This window comes from Ambystoma mexicanum, chromosome 10 (assembly GCF_040938575.1).
Source record: "Ambystoma mexicanum isolate Mex_15411 chromosome 10, UKY_AmexF1_1, whole genome shotgun sequence".
Taxonomy (NCBI): domain Eukaryota; kingdom Metazoa; phylum Chordata; class Amphibia; order Caudata; family Ambystomatidae; genus Ambystoma; species Ambystoma mexicanum.
In genome coordinates, this window is record NC_090932.1 from 145971974 (window position 1) to 145988883 (window position 16910).

General features: G+C 43.8%; 1 protein-coding gene across 1 annotated transcript in view; it reads right to left on the bottom strand.

Moving 5' to 3' along the window:
- Positions 1–1390: 1390 nt before the first annotated feature.
- TACR1 (tachykinin receptor 1) overlaps positions 1391–16910 on the bottom strand; it is a 2197909-nt gene continuing 2182389 nt past the window's right edge. Inside the window, exon 5 of the mRNA XM_069617632.1 lies at positions 1391–4432. Within this exon, the coding sequence (XP_069473733.1) occupies positions 4141–4432 (292 nt within the window). The 3' untranslated portion in view covers positions 1391–4140. The remainder of the gene's footprint in view (positions 4433–16910) is intronic.

Below are 16910 nucleotides of genomic sequence, written 5' to 3' on the forward strand. Positions count from 1 at the left end.
ACTACCCGATATGGAAATAGGGAGAATACTACAGAATGGAGTGTGCTAGCGAGTCTGTCACAGCTAGGCTAGATTTAGTCACAAGTCAGAAACAAGTGCCTAGCTCTGAAAGGATTTGCAGAGTGGCATTCATGTTTTGCGTTCTCAGTAAAGAAGGTGTGATTCTATATAAATATGTATTTAATTGTTATTTTATTTTATTTATTTGAATTTATAGAGCGCAGTAGCAGCCCAGAGGCATGGAGGAGCTGGTCCAGGAGAGAAATAATACTTACAGGGTGTGGCTACTGGTTACGTTACAAGAGGGCGTAGCATTGAGGTGAATAAATAATATGTGCAGTTTCCATCACTGTATTGGAGCATGAGAACTCATTGTGCATTATGCGCCAGTGTTTTACTCGGCTGGATTGTACATAATGGTTTTAAAACTAGGATCATTGCACTGGATTTCTGCGGAAATGTTAGCGATGGTACATGTTTTAAAGAAAGACAAACATGAACGAATCAAAGTGAAAAGTAGACGGTTTACTTTTAAGGGTCAGCGGCTTAAATGTCTATGCACGTTTCCCTGAATAGAAAGCAAGTGCAAAAAAAGCGGTATGGTCATATTTAAGTCATCGGCAAGTTAAAAAAGTGAAATCATTATTAATAGGTAGGTTGTATTTTTCGTTTTCATGAATACTATGTTTTGTATTTTGTGTAAAGATGGTCGAACGTGGTTGTTACTGTGTGGGTATATTGTGATATGAAGGGCCTCATTACACGTTAGGCGGTAAACCATGGTGCTATTAGCACCATGGTTGCTGCCGGTACCATACCGGTACCACCATGGAGGAAAGGGGAATTACCACCCCATTCCGAGGTTGGCGGGGCGGTAATTCCACATGCCGCCATGGCCCTTCCCCATTCCCATTTTTGCCCTATAGGGCTCAATGGGAATGGGGAAGGAGCTAATTACGGTACCGCAAATTGCGGTACCGTAATTAGCACCAAGGTCCCTTTGCGGGTCCCAACTTTTAACGGCTGGTCTACACCAGCCGTTAAGGTCGGGTCCCGCAAAGGGACCTCGTAGTAAGGTGCTAAGGGTTTACCAGTACAGGTGCCCTGACCAGTACCGGTAAACCCTTACCACCTACCGTGTAATGAGGCCCTAAGTGTCCGGAACATTTTGAATGAATGAAAAACATACTAGCTGTCCATATTAGCCCACATGTATTGTCGACAGATCCAGAAAAATGAGACATACATTGGAAATGTTTACGGAATTGATTACAAGTCTATGCACGAACGTTAATAAAAACAACATTGTAGTTTACATCGTATGCATCGTTCGCATGTGTCTTGCTCGGTCCACCAAGTTTGAAAAGAACGTATCACAAAAGTAAAGTCCATGTTTTAAATAAACCTCCATGTGTGAAACCTCTTTTTGTTCATTTGGTGGCATGAATGATTTATTAAGCATGTGTCTGGTTGCTCCTTACATGGGGATAGTTTTCCACGACTCCACGCAATACGTCTTTTCTGTAGTTCATTGTATAAACACTCAGATTCCAACAGGAGCACTACATGCCCAAATACTTCCGAAAGACAGTGCACATACAAAGCTGATACTTGACTGCCTTGCAGCGTAAGAGTTTGCATGATGACAGGAGAAGAATGCCCTGTTTCCTATGCTCAGCTCCTAAAACTTTCATTTGCAGAGAAAGCTACATTCACACAGTTTTACAGTTTTATACGTTAGGGTAATTGCAGTTGAAATTGGATGTGACCAGCATTTTATTTTAAAACAGTTACAACCTATCTTGCAATTCCTTGATGTCACTAAATACTGTTGAACAACATTGAAAAAAATGATTATCATGGAATGAATGTCTCTGCTTTTTCCATGGACACTTTCTGTTCTGTTGTGTGTCATTTCATATTTTTATTGGAAAGTCAGCGGCACAATTAATACATGGAAGGGATTGAAATGTTATGACCTTTGCTGAGGGATAAAGGGGTCTATTCACGTGAAGATATTGTACATACCTACGCAAAGGCAATGGCCCTCATTACGAGGCTGGGGGCCAGGGAATGAACGGTGCCGGTAAGGAACTGGCACCGTTCATTCCGGGCAGCCACATTACGAGGTCTGCAGCGGGTCCCTCTCTGGACGCCTGGCCAGAGCAGACGTGCAGAGCGGGACCCGCTAGCAGTCCAGGATTCTAACAACGGGCCCGTCATTAATGGGCCTGTTGTTAGCATCCTCCCCATTCCCACTGAGCCCTATGGGGACTCAAATGGGAATGGGGATGTACCAGGTCTGGGTACCGAGAATGGGAATTACCGGACCTGCTAAAATCGGCATGGCCCGGTAATTCCCTATTTTTGGGACCCGGACCCGGTGCCTGGTTTGGGGGTAGCCATGCCGCTAAAAACGGCATGGCTACCTCCAAACTCCTAATGAGGACCAATGTGTATAGTTCGGCGGCTGGAAATTTGGTCAAACTTCTATTTTCATAATTGTACAATAGTTCATAATACATTATACTTTAAAATAATTGTTCACTTTAGTAATGCTATGTCCCAACATAACTTTAAGAATAAAGGCGGTGGCCACTCTAAAAAAGATGACTGTTTTTACAAATGTTGTTGAAAAGTCAGACATTGCAGGGCCTGACAGGTTGATTTCCTCGAGCGCTTTGCCAAAGCGACATACAGAGAACATTATTAAATGCAGTTACTTTTACCCAAAAAGTGTTACTCATTTAATGACCTCAGAAGGATAATCAAATGCCATAGAATAATGACGGTGTAAACATGTGTGGTCTGCTTCATGATTAATAAAGATGTGAATGGAAGTGAACTGCCCTGCATCCTGGAGAGAGAAAAGGAACACCAGCTGTGGAGGCACCTCTGCTGGGGAGGAGCCATGGAGAAAGGGGTCCCCAGTGTTGGATCCTAGAGAGTCCAGGAGCAAACAGTGATGATTGCTACAAAATACAATTATTCAAGCAAAACACAGGAAAATGTTTCCCATAACAACGAGAAATGTGTGTGACACATTTCATGCAGCTAGTTCATTTTCAGTGTGTACTGACCCTGAAGAAGAACACACAGATTGCACTGGCTATGAGTAAGAGTTTGAAGTCTGTAGACCGCCGTCATGCTTCTCGGCATGAGAAGTGCCTTTTCTTTTAATTCTTTAGTTGGGTTGGGCATTCTGCTATATCAAGTATTTTGTTCTATCCTCCATACCTGGTGGACTATATCATGTGTGGTCTATGTGCAATAGCTCCCTCAAGAGGATGTTGGGGAGGGTAAGCATATGTCTTGTGATGACAAAGGTTTTGTACAAAATAAGGCACCCAATTTGTGTTAGAAGTTATGCTAATCCATCGCCGCCCAAATCCCGACTTTAACATGGATCTGGTAGAAGCCAGCTTTGGCCTAGCACATAACTATAGGACCTGATTCAGCAAAGTCTTTTTCTCATGGCAAACATCTTGGATTAACAGCACATATTTAGCAAGCAGCATCTCTAAGTCACACTATTGTACAATGTACAAACATTAAAGTTTCATGATCATTAATTACATCGTGTTCCTGATTTACATCCATAGTTCTAAGATTTCATATGTAGAAGCAGCTTTCCAACACATCAAATACATAATGAAATAGACAAGTAACAACACAGTCTTTAGAGATTCCAATCTTAGGATAGGTACACTGACTCTGATATGTGCTATGAAACAGAACTGTGTATTACATCTCTTGTTCACAAAATATCATCAAATCCCACAATTCCCCATCAAATACATTTACAATTTATATCAGTTTACTTTGACACAATGTAATGATATTCTTTTAAGTCAGTGCGCTTGTCAACATTTTAAGGGCAACCACGCTAGCTACTACGGTAAAGCAGAATCGTAAATGTCATGACATATTATACTTCTGAAAAGGCCTAAGGGAAAAGACAAAATGGATGTGCTCTGGTTATAACTTTTCTTGCTAAATATTGGTAGAACGATTGCAACAAAAAAATGATTGCAGACATGTTCCAGATCTAGTGATGAAGCAATTGGATACACATGAATATTAGATATCAACATAAATAGAAGCACACATTGTTGAAATGCTGAATGCAATGACCCTGCTTCAGGAAAGTGTGTTGGAGTAGAAGCTAGATGTTTCGGAGACAGTCTTTGAGACACTGCGAGAGGAGCCATTGGAAGTTAAATCCAGAGATAGTCTCTTAATCTTGGTATTTTCGTCTGCGTCTTCATCGTTGGCACTGAGAACAGAAGACACAGTTGTCTCCACACGGCTGACTTTGTACATGCTGCACTGGGTTTGGAGGTACCTTGTGGATCTCATTTCTAGACCTTCATATTCACCGGCACGTATAAATGGGCACCATCGGAAAACATGCTTGAAACCAATGCGAAATCTAAACAAGAGTAAGATAATAGACATTATATCACTAATTTGTTCAATAATATAACAGGCAATATCAACCATGTACATGTTAAAATGCTATTATTTCAATATGTTAGATGGTAAATATAATGCAGGTTATTCTGCATGCCATATTTTAAAGTAACGTTGTTGTTCCTATTACATATACTGCCTTCCTCAAACATTATTTTCTTTCCAAATATTAAATTATTATGTGAAATTCTTTGAGCAATAAAATGATCCTAGAACAACATATTAGTGTTTTGGAATGAATACAGAAATTCTGTTATCCACAATTAACATTGTATGCCAGCAATCAAAGGGAAAAAGGACCACAGCTGAATAGCTGTCATTGAGGGCAGCACACCCTAAAAGAGCATTCAATGGTTAAGTTGTACTGTACTCTCAAGCTCTTAGACAAGTGGTGTGTGTATTTCCCAGAAATACTCGAAGATGATATTAAGAAGTGGTTATTTTAACATATCTGAACTATTCACAGATGCCGCTTGACCAATGCATTTCGGATCTATTGGTCCTACATCAGGGCAAACTCTTCAATAAGAACAAAACAGGAGAGGTATGGAGTGGTGAAGGATACCCAGATGTTTCCATCAGCGTCAATATAAAGACAGGCATTAGTCAATGATGACATCAACACCAAAGTCAAAGTTCAATTTTTGGGCATAAATGAACATGTAGCACACACAACATATGGGAAAAAATAAATCGATTGTCAAAATACCAACATAATGTGTGTCAAAGTACACATAAAAGTCTGCCAAACAGAATTGCATTTGAAATCATAACCCGAACACAACAACGTGGTAAAACCATTATGGAACTGCCATAAAATCAAAAAACCTGGCCAAACTACAACTAGCACAGAACAATGCCCTCAGGGCCGCAACAGGCATCTCATGACGTGACCACATCCCTGAGGTCAGGAGGAAGGCCCACTGGCTCCCCGTCAAGGAGAGAATTACCTTCAAAACACTTGCCCTGGCACACAAGTGCCTGCACGGTCGTGCTCCACCTTACCTAGCTCAAAGGATCAGCCTGCACACTCCCATTAGGCCCCACAGAGCGGCCTGTACCATCAGAATTTACCTGCAGATTGAGAGTGGGTGGTACAAGCTTCCCCAACATGGCGGCCACGTTGTGGAACTCCCTTCCCCCTTCCAACAGGGGGATTGATTCCCATGCAACCTTCAGGAGGGTCATCAAAACTAGACTCTTTGTCTAACAACCTATGTGATGTGTACTGTAACATGATTCTGACAATGTACTCTGCTTTGTGCCTATTTTTTATGAAACGGTCATGAAAATGTCCTTGTCAATCGCAACCAGTTCTGTTTTTAAGTATCTGCTGGGGCCGCATTCATGTAACCCTGAATCAAGCCTTCCTAAGCCATAGCCCCTCAATGCCTAAGGGCTGCAGTGCGCTTTACAAATACAAAAATAAAATAAATAAATAATTATGAAACACAATTTTGGGCCATAGACAGCATGGCATACAAACAAACAAAATATCAACAAATACATAAGAACATCATCAGTATAAAGTATCAACAAGGTTTTCCGGTCTATCTAGACAGTTGAAGCCATGAATGCATGGATGATGAGTGAATGGCAGAAGCACTATTTGGAAGGTCACTACTCTATGGATGATGAAATGGTGGTGCCTTCACGCCAGGTAAGGGGTTTGATGAAAATAAGGTGTATATGAGTTGTAGGGACCACGCAAGCTGTTTGCTGTGTTGCAGAGTGTGACAAAAGAGAAGGAAAGTACTGAAATAAATACAACCTGCACAGTTCAGACTTGGTAATACATGATAACTGCCACCTAGTCGCCTTGCTCATTACACTGCAAAACATATAATGCCAATTCTTATTATAGATGTTAACACAATGGTCTAATATAACTAACAGACGTAATAAAGAAGGAGATACCTGTATCAGTACGTCCCTTTGGTATATTAGTACCCGGTGAGGGGGGTTTGGGGAGGCTCACAACGTGAGCGTTACCAGATGGTATTCCCACCACCCTGAGCCTGAGGTGCTTCTAACCCCCCTCAGTCTGCCCCTACTCCACATTTTCTTTCCTCCATCACCCCCCCACCCTCACTTACTTGATTTTTGGGTGCAGATCCACTGGAAACATTTCTGTCTCCAGCGTGTCCGCTCCTGATCTGTGACAGGCCACCATGGAAAGGAAGAAGGGACTACGCTATTTCAAGGGAGGTGTTAGTTTTGAAATAATCCTTAATTTTGTCTTTGTCCGTGAGCAATTTTTGTGGGAATCTCCAGCTCCAGAGTCCCCCCCACCTGCTGGAGGTTTACTGTCACAGTGATGGTAGCATGATCCGACAGTGTAATAGCGTGCAGGTCCACCTCTGTGATTTCCCGCAGGAGTGTGATTGCTGACCAATGGAAGGAGTTGAGCATATGCGAAAAGTATGTGTAGCCCTTCTCGTTCCCCCAAAGTGTAGCCTAGACATTTTTCAGGGCAAGGCGCTCCACTATCACTTTGAGAGCATGCGGCATTGGGGATTGGGCATTATGTGCAGTGATGCCCTTGTATTTTACTTCTGAATCACGTGTGAAGAGACCACAAATGTGTCCATTTCAACCTCTTATTTACTGCTATTGGATTTACTTATGCTGGATACTCTTCATCCTCTTGGCCTCTAGAGACTTGCGCACTCCGTCTTGTCAGAGCTTTATTCACTGTTAATTGTCCAAAAGTTGGGTCTTGTACATGTTTTTTTCTTCTTTAAAATAAGAGAAATGTGTCTTGTGTATATGGCTTAGCTGTCTGCCTCCCTTTGTGCACTGCAATTATTCCTTGAAATAGCATCCTTGATCCCAGGCCAACACAAACACCTCTTAATTTTGCACACAAGATTGTTTTCCAGCGTCTCCTGACTCTGCAGCCCTGGTCTGTCTCTGAGGTATCTGGAATGAATATTTACACAAGTCGACACCCATCTTCCTATAATGGCTGTCCTTGTCACGTTAGAATTTCCTCTATAGCAAGCTTCTATATTTTTCATCTACCTTGCGTTGCTGCCTATTTACATTCAATGATCAGCAGGTTACTTTGTCTTCTTTTGCATACATGAATAGTTTATCATTTCGTAGACATTTCTCTTGTCACTTCAGTTACATCGTTACTCTTAAGTATTTTCATATCGTTTCAGTATATCCTCATATATCCACTTCATGACATCACTCTGCCCTCGTCAAATGTTACTTAGCAATACATAATGTCGAATGGTGCGTGCAGATATCCTTCCATTCTTTCAGTGTGAAGGTACATTCGGTATGGTTGCCTAAGTACATATCATCTCTCATACACTCGAAGTGGTATAGTGATAACACAGGGAGTCCCACATATAGCTCTTCTCCTGCTGTTCCAGTATGTTGGGTAAATTAATCTACCTGCTGCTCTACAGGTTGCACAGAAGCTGCTGATCAGGCACCCATACCCTTTTTTCCTGCTTTTAAACATACACAAGAACATTATCAGGGCCAGAGGCCTTACCATCACATTTAGGATGCTATGGCATCGGCCACTTCCGTGAGCGCAAATACTAGATGGTCTTCCTCGTTAACTCCTGGGGCTGATGAAAAGTTGTCTATTCCCCTTGTTCGAGGTAAACCAATCTGTCCTCTTTGTAAAGTTTGGAGAAGTAATTATGCCAAGTATCTTCAGTAATGGCAAATTCAAAGGGGTTGTGTCCATGGTGGTCATTGAAATAGGTAATTTGGCTAAATGCTTTTTGATCTTTCTTCCTTATAGCAATGGTCACATTCTCCCATCAAGTAGATGACATAGCTTGTTTTTTTGGTCCACCAATTCTTTATATTCTTTTATGATATAAGGTAACATCTCTGGTTCAGGGGGCTGCCTGATTTAAGTGCTAATAATAAATCCGCTTTTCATTTCCACAATATGCGTCAAACCAACCAGAGCTCTTTTTTTGTAATACTCTTGTACTTTGGTATTTTGCAAGGTTTTGTCAGATGATCATTTAGCAGTGCTGAAATTTGGCTGTTCAGTTCTTAGAGACACTCATCATTGGCAGACCCTTTGGCAAGTGTTATCTCCAAACATGGCAGTATGTTAGGAAAATTTCAGCCGTGGAGACACTCATCATTGGCAGAGCCTTTGGCAAGTGTTATCTCCAAACATGGCAGTATGTTAGGAAAATTTCAGCCATGGAGACACTCATCATTGGCAGAGCCTTTGGCAAGTGTTATCTCCAAACATGGCAGTATGTTAGGAACATTTCAGGCATGGTGAACTCTAAATCCACTGTGCCCCATTTCAATCTTGTTCTGCTATTACAACAGGAAAGGGCAGAAAGGTCTGGCAGGGAGCCTCTCTTACTCTTTGTGGCAACTATACTAAGAGTGATTGCGATAGGGAAATGAACGCTTTCAGTTCTAGACAAACCTTTAAGTCCTTGGCGGTTTCCCAATGCAAGATGTCTAAAAGGATACGATCAGTGTGATTCTCAGATGTCCCCTTTTGGTAAGTGGTTACAGGGGGACCATCACCAGTCACGTGCACATTGCATGCCCTCACACCCAATCTGAATAGATTGTGTGCCATTTCCAGGGCATATTTATATTACCTACTTGGTTTACATAACTGCAAAGTGGGGGTGTCCCGCATGACATCCTCTTCTTCTTGGAAATCAGATCATTCTTGCTGTGGCTCATATTGCAAGTTGAAATCTCCCATGAATAAAATAATACCCTTGCTCGAGTGACCATTCTGCTAGTGTGGTTTCATGGCTGTGTAAGGTCTGAAGAGCATTAATACCATAGGGGCAGTTGTACACATTTGCCAGAAACCAGCACTATTGGTTGGGTAACTAGATAATGAGGCACAGTAGGTCCAAACATTGATGAGCAAGGACTTCAAATTGCGCATTCAGTGCTGGTTTTACTCATACACTCAAACCCCCACTCGGAAGTCCCCAAGCACACTTTTATTTCACAGCAGAAATGTCAAAATTGGCATACCCCTCCATATTCATGGGGCTACAGGGACAGGTCTCATGGAAAAAGATCATGTTATATGAGGTAATTACATTGGACCGATCCATATTTTCTTTATGTTTCAAAAGTCTGGCTATGTTCCAACAAAGTACATTGAGGACCCCAGACAACTTATTTTCAGGGGCCGTCTTGGCATTTCCAAAGGTGTCAAGTGCCATGTGGGGGTTTACGTGTTAGATGGTTTCGCCTAAGCTCAGATTTCTGTGTGTGTGGTGAGCTCGTACGGGGGTTTCCCTCTGATGGCGATCTTGGTCCTGGGGGAACTGTTCTATAGTCAATAGCTAAGATGTTTTTGGCTGTACCCTCTCAAAGAAACTTATTTTTATGTAATCATACTCTGAGTGCACTGGGTCTTGGAAGCAGGCCACTTCCTTCATGTGATCTGTGATGACAGAGTAACAGCGCTTCTTGCTTCTGATCCAGTATATACATTTGATTTTCAATGAATCTACCACTTTTTTATGATTCTCAATTAATTTTGGGACATTTATCAAACACAGGGCAATACATTTGTGGACCTACAGGATTTTAGGTGTCCCCAGTTAAAAAAACTGACACAGAACAAAGCGCAGCTTGCTGGAGTCATCACTCACCTGGCCCATTACCTCTAGGAGATTTGTTTGCTTAGTCCCCAAGTTATATTTCCCTGATGGTGGTGGCTGATGCTTAGCAAAATCCCCAATGACTGCCTGGACAGCAGCCAAATGGTCTCATGTAGTGGAGGGTATAAGCTAAAGAATGTGTGCAGTATATTCTGTGTGTAGTTTGGTACACTGAATAACACTTAGTTTTGGGGGATACTCCGTGGCAAATAAAAGCAAGATGAAGTAGCTGAACGTGGAGGAAAGATTTGCAGCGCGCGATGTAACTTTACAATGTTCCTTGATAGAAGGCAGTAAAGAAATGTTGCATATTTCTCCGGGCGCAGGATGGGCTGATGAACAAGAATGTTGTCCAGAGGTGGCTAGAGTAGGCTGGAAAATTATGAGTGGTAGTGACAGGTGACATCACGGAGTAGGAAGGTGATTGTTAAAGAATACATACAGGGTCATATGAAGGGGGCAGTGTTGGTTGAAAAGGGTTTAAAAAGTGCAGGGTGAGATTTGTACTTTGGTTTGGGCTACGTTGGCTGGGCTTTACGCTGGAGTGAGTTGAACATGTTTGGGTTTTGGAGCACACTTGCTCTGCTGCCTCTGACCAAATCAAGTGAGAAACCTTGGGACTGGCACGTTAAACATGCCACTCAGGAATATAAAGTCTTTTGTTTTCCTGTCATTCCTGGTTGGAATTGGGAGGTTGCAAAAGACTGGGGCCCAGGGATGCTGCTGAATGTGATACTCACTATCTCTTGAGAGCTGACAGAGAGAGCGGCAAAGGGAATTCATTGAAGGCAGTGTCTGAACTCAGGGATGGTGACCTATCAAGATCAAGTCCTGAAGATTGCAGTTGTGAACCTGGGCAGAGTTCTGGCAATCGAGCGATATATTGTGTATAGCTGAGAAGAAGGCAGGTCATGCCCCTGGGGCAAGAGGAGAGGCAGGCCCATATAAAAGACACCATTTGCATTCCGGAGTATGGTTTTGTAGCCAAATGAAATAATTAATTAAGGCTCTTCATGTAGGCTGTTTGGCTTTGTGTCAAACTGAGCACAAATAGCATTATTTCCTTAATCATTCGGGTACCAAATGTTTAATGAACTACACTGTGTAAAAATCTAGAATGGGACATTGTTCCCTTAGTGCAAGAAGAGCCATCATTCAATAAAGCATGCAATGAGGAGTAAGAAGGGAGACATATAACATAATGCAAAAAAACGGAATCCATAATGCTTTTATAGGGCCTGCATAACGGCTGAATATTTGTGTTCTTCTAACTAAGAAAAATATATGCTTTTCCGAAATGTGTCATACTAATGTAAGTTGTGTTTCGTGCATGTACCCCATGATAAAGGTTTTCTGTCTCTGTGATCATGTTTATGCATGCAAATTATATATAGACAGTGCCTACCTTGCTGGGGAAATTGAATGTATAAAGTGCCTTACTTTAGAAGTTTGTGGTGGTTTTCCTTACGTCTAGATTTTGGCCTTGACATGAATTCGGAGATAGGGGTTGTGTAAGCATTTCAATTGTGTTAATTTTACTCCCAGTGGCGCTAAGGAGTAGGAATTTGATCATGTCAGCCCCAGATGTACCACACCCCATCCCACACCTTTCCCCTCCCCCCTCTTTTTCCCCTCTCTCAGCACCCCCTGCAACTCCACAATTTTGCAATAAAAAGGCAGCTCACTTGTGCACCACTCACCAGAACAGCTTCAGCACCAGCTCAGAGTTCTCACCACAACTCACACCCACCAAACCCACTTTTTCCCCTTCCTGTGGCACTGCTGCAACTCCCATCTTCTTCCACCTCTCTGCCCACCACCCCTCATTTGTACAGTATGAGCCACCCTAGCCAACACAGCCTGTCAACCAACACTCCTATTATCTCCCACACTTCCTTGCCCCTCAAGAGCCTCACAATTTGCACAGGTCTTGCTCATCACAGACCATCACTGACACAATCCTTTCCCCATCTCCTTCCTAGAGCCCCACCTGTAACCCCTCCATACTCTTCCCAGCTCCCTCCCCTGCTCCCATCCCTGCCCTATCCCTTTTTACTTTCCCTCTCAAACAGCCACCACAGACCAGCATCCATCTCAATTTCCCACCCTCTGAACATCCCAACCTTTCCTCCTTCATCCTTGATGCCTCCCAACCCCATTCCCCTCTGGAACCTCAACATACTCCATAATTCTCTCAAGCCATGGTACACACTCATTAAAGCCTCATAGGTCTCCAAAGATAAACACAACATCTTCTACCTCATATCCACTGAAAACCCAGACATACATTCATTTGATTTGATGTTCCTGCCAATGCTATGACTCACTCCCTCACTGATGATCTGGATGCTCTCTGCCTAAAACAACTGATACCCCACCCTACTCACATTGCAGGACATATCCTCAATGCACTATTCTGCATGTCAGACCTAGTCTTTGCACTCCCGCCTCACCCTCTCATCTGGACTAACCACCACGATATACTCTTCTCGCTTCGGCACTACTCCCCCTCCCCACCACTTCCAGCAAAGACCGACTCAAGTACATCCACCACACTCCCTGTCTGGACTAAAACCATCATCAACCCAGATCTGGCCAATTCCCTTCTACTTCCAATTCCTGATCTCTCTTGCATTGAATGGCACATCTCAATTGACCTCTTCGAAACAATGGCACTTCAAAGCTATGACCCCCTCACACTGACCCGTTTCCCCTCTCAACGATCAAGTCCACACACCAAGTGATATACCCCTTCCCTTAAAGCTTTGACAACTATCAGGAATTGTTAAGAGCGAACTAGGAGGACCAACCCTTCTGCACAAAAAAAAACAGCCTTCGCAAGACACCTGTCTGAAATCAAGAAAGCCAAGGAAAACCACTATGGAAACAGAATCTCCAAATTCAACAATCTATGCAGGGAACTCCACAAAATCCTAGGGGAATTCAAGTCCCCTAGCTGTCTAACCCCCTTCCTCTAACACACAAGACCTCTGTGATGAACTATCAAACCACTTCCATAACATTGCAGTTGAAAGACATTGCACCATCACTGCAAAACAAGCTCAGATCGCTCCCTCTGCCTCCAACCCTCTCTCACCCCAAAACCGTTCCCTGCCCTCCCAACCAGCCCTCTCTTCATTCACACCTATTTCCCAGACCAACTTCTACTACCAACTAGCAGTTAGCTGACCCTTGGGCTTCCAGGTGACCCTTTCCCACCCTCTCTTCAAAAAAACATGCATACTACCACCTGTGCAGGCAGTGTGGCCTGCTGCATCATCAATAACTCGCTCTCATCGGTCATCTTTCCAGAGGCCCTCAAAACATCTCATGTCAAACTGCTACTCAAAAAACCCACCCGTGATCCACTCTCTACATTGAGCTACTGCCCAATCTCCAACACCCGCTTCATTGCTAAACTAATATACTGCGCTGCATGCAAGCAACTTGCCCTCTTCACAGAATCCAAGACGCCCCATGACCCAGTCCAATCAGGGTTCTGACCCCTTTGTTGAACGAAATCCTCCCTGGTCTCTATCTTCTGATTCAGAAGGATGCGCTGCGCTCATCCTCCTCAATCTTTAAGCGGCCTTTGACACTATCATCCACACAATACTCAGGAACAGTCTCCTCACCTTAGGCATCAAAGATTCTGCCCACAATCGGAAATCTTCATTCATTTCTAACTGCTTGAAAATCATTCACCTTTCTCCACCTAATTTCGCTCCGTCACAAAAGGGGTTCCACAAGGAGCCTCCCTGTCGCCCCTCCTCTTCAACATCTACCTAGGTCCACTGCCTGCTCTCATCTGCTCTCACAACCGTACCTGCTACAATTGCACAAATGACACCCAGATCCTTTAAAAAATGTCAAAAACCCCAGCCTCCCCCTTCCTGAGCTTGCCTCTTGCCTCGTGGCTATCGACCTACGGATGACACCCAAACACCTCATCCTCAACCTGGGAAAATTAGAAATCCTAATATGCAACACATCCACTCTCATTCCCCAATCTATACCATGGTCACAACTCTTGGGAGCCCCACCTGTCGCATCCACCTCTGTCAAAAATCTTGGGTGCACCATGAACGCAGACCTATCTCTCTCCAAACACATCAACTCTGTATCCAGAACTTGCCACTTCCACCTACTCATCCTAAAACAAATCTTTCCATATCTCTCCTAGTCTCTGCAATACTGGCAATCATTATCTCCCCGCCTAGACTATGCCAACTACCTCTATCTTGGCAACCCAGCATGCCAGATCAAGAAACTCCAACAAATTCAAAACTCAGCAGCTAGACTACTCCTTGCCCTCTTGCCCTCTTGCCCAGAGAACATATCACCCCCCACACTCAGAGTACACATGCTCCCTATCAACCTACAAGCGACCTTCAAAGCCATGTGCATCACATACTGAGCCCTCCATAACACGGGGCCAGGGTTCATAGTAGAAACGACCATCCACTACAAACCCTTGAGAAACCTCTGATCGGACTCAGCTTTCCTCCTCGCTATTCCTTGTAACCACACCACTAGAGTTGGCTCAGCCTTCTCTATCCTAGCTCCCAACATCTGGAACACTCTTCCTCTGCACATCTGCAACACCCGAGGACTATGTTTCCTTAAGAAAAGGCTTCAAAACCTGTCTATTTACCACAATATCCTGAAACCTGTCCCTAACCTTCCAATTTCTAATCCAAACGCACAAACATTCACCACCAGGCGGCGCCAGCCATTTTCACAGCGGGCCTAACCTCAGAGCACCAGCTAGTGCCAGCCGTTATCACAGCGCCCGGACCTGACACACTATCATGACACCTGCAATGACTGTGGTTCTCTTAAGAACCACTAGTTGGACACAGGCCATCATCACGTTTTCACACAATGAAATGTCACAAGATTGATTAGTCACTGCATCTGTCATGTACAAGAAAAACAAGCAAATCACATTCAAAGTGACTGAGATAGAACTATGGCCCCGCCACACTTGGATAGATTGTGATGTCTGGCAAGGCATTGCCCTGGAAGGAATTATGTACCATGGCCATGTCTCGGGCCAGAAGGGCAGGTAGGGGTTTATAGTGTATTGCTCCAGAATGCAATCAGGAACCTGCCCTAAATCTCCCTGGAAGGATGTGATGGGTGGTCGGGAATTACACTTGGATGAACGATAGGGTTGGCGTCTAATGGTAAAGTTAACAATAACAATTGTGATGGTTTAGTGTGCACAATATCTTTGAAGATTTTGTAATGCTGTCCACCTGGAAGAGCTTGAAAGTATAGCCCGTGCTCTGCTAGTAGCAATGTGTGATGCATAGCCTGTCATTACCCATTTTTTTTCACAGCCGCAAGAATCGACAGTGGATGACACTACCTGACCGGGTGCACATACAACAAATCTCCATCCAAATTTGTAGGTACTTAAAAAACGCACCACTGTGGTGGACACTGGCCACAGGCATGGCTACTCGCACACATCAGAATACAGCAACAACTATGATAAATTTGGTCTCACTGATCACATAATTGTTCAGCCTACTTACACCAGACTATGGCCCTCATTACAACTGAGGTGCTAAGTGCACCAACTTTACCACCATGGTGTAAACTACGTTTACACCATGGTGGATGGCGGATTTACCGCCCCATTACAAGGTGAGTGGGGCGGTAAATCCCCATTTCCCATTTTCCCTTCCCCATTCCCATTTTTGCCCCATAGGGCATAATGGGAGTGGGGAAGGCGCTAATTACGGCACCGTAAATTACGGTGCCGTAATTAGCACCAAGGTGCCTTAGCACCATGGAACTTAACGCCTGCAAAAAGCAGGCGTTAAGGTGGGAATCAGGCGTTAAGGGTTAACGGTGGCGTTAACCCTTAACGCCTGAGTTGTAATGAGGGCCAATGTCTCAACACCTCTAACATCAGTATGCAGTGAAGACCTATGACAAATTCGGCCTGCTCCAGATATAGCGATCTCCAGCACTCACGCCATATCCTGACCCCTCTCAGCACCCAACCACATGCCTGGCCTCATGGGTTGCTTTCTACCAGAGCCTGGCCAGCCATGCTAAGCCTTATCGTGGCCAAATGCACACATGCATTCTAATCCTACTCCATGATCTCCAACACCCTGGACTTCAGTCCCAGGGGCATTCCCACAACTAGTGCTTTGAGACTATAATAATGGTAAAAGACACTATATAAATCACAACCACAATGCCATACAATACAATACAGCAAAAGATCTCTCTCTAGACCATAGGTTCCTTAAGTCTCTTTCCTAGGCCATAGATTACATAGGGCTCATTCCTAAACCTCTGGGCTTTCACAAGTCTCTGTCTCTAGACCAAAGGTTGTGTGGGTCTCTTTCCTAGAACTTTGTAGTGCCATAGGCCTCTGTCCAGATCAAGGGTTGCATAGGTTACTCTCCAGACCTGCACATTCCCCCATGGAAAGGTTTTTCACCCCTTTCCAGGTTACTTCTCAGGCAGTCTAAATGTGTTATACCCTTATGCCAAAGGGCAGTGATGTCTCTTGTGTTCTTAGGAATGCTGGTGGAGGAGTGAGCTTTTGCCCACCCAGTTGCCAAAAAAGGGGAAGTTGCTTTTTCTCTTTTTCTGTGTCTTTCCACACCAGTCTGCCAGCCAGCAGCTTCTTAGATTTCTCTGAAGTCTCTTAGGGCTCTGCCAGGTGGGTTTATGACTGGTGGACCTCCCTGATGTAGTCTCCCTTTGTTTCATACTTTCCCAGACATGCATATATACCCTGTACCAGAGTTCTCTTTTATCTAGTAACTC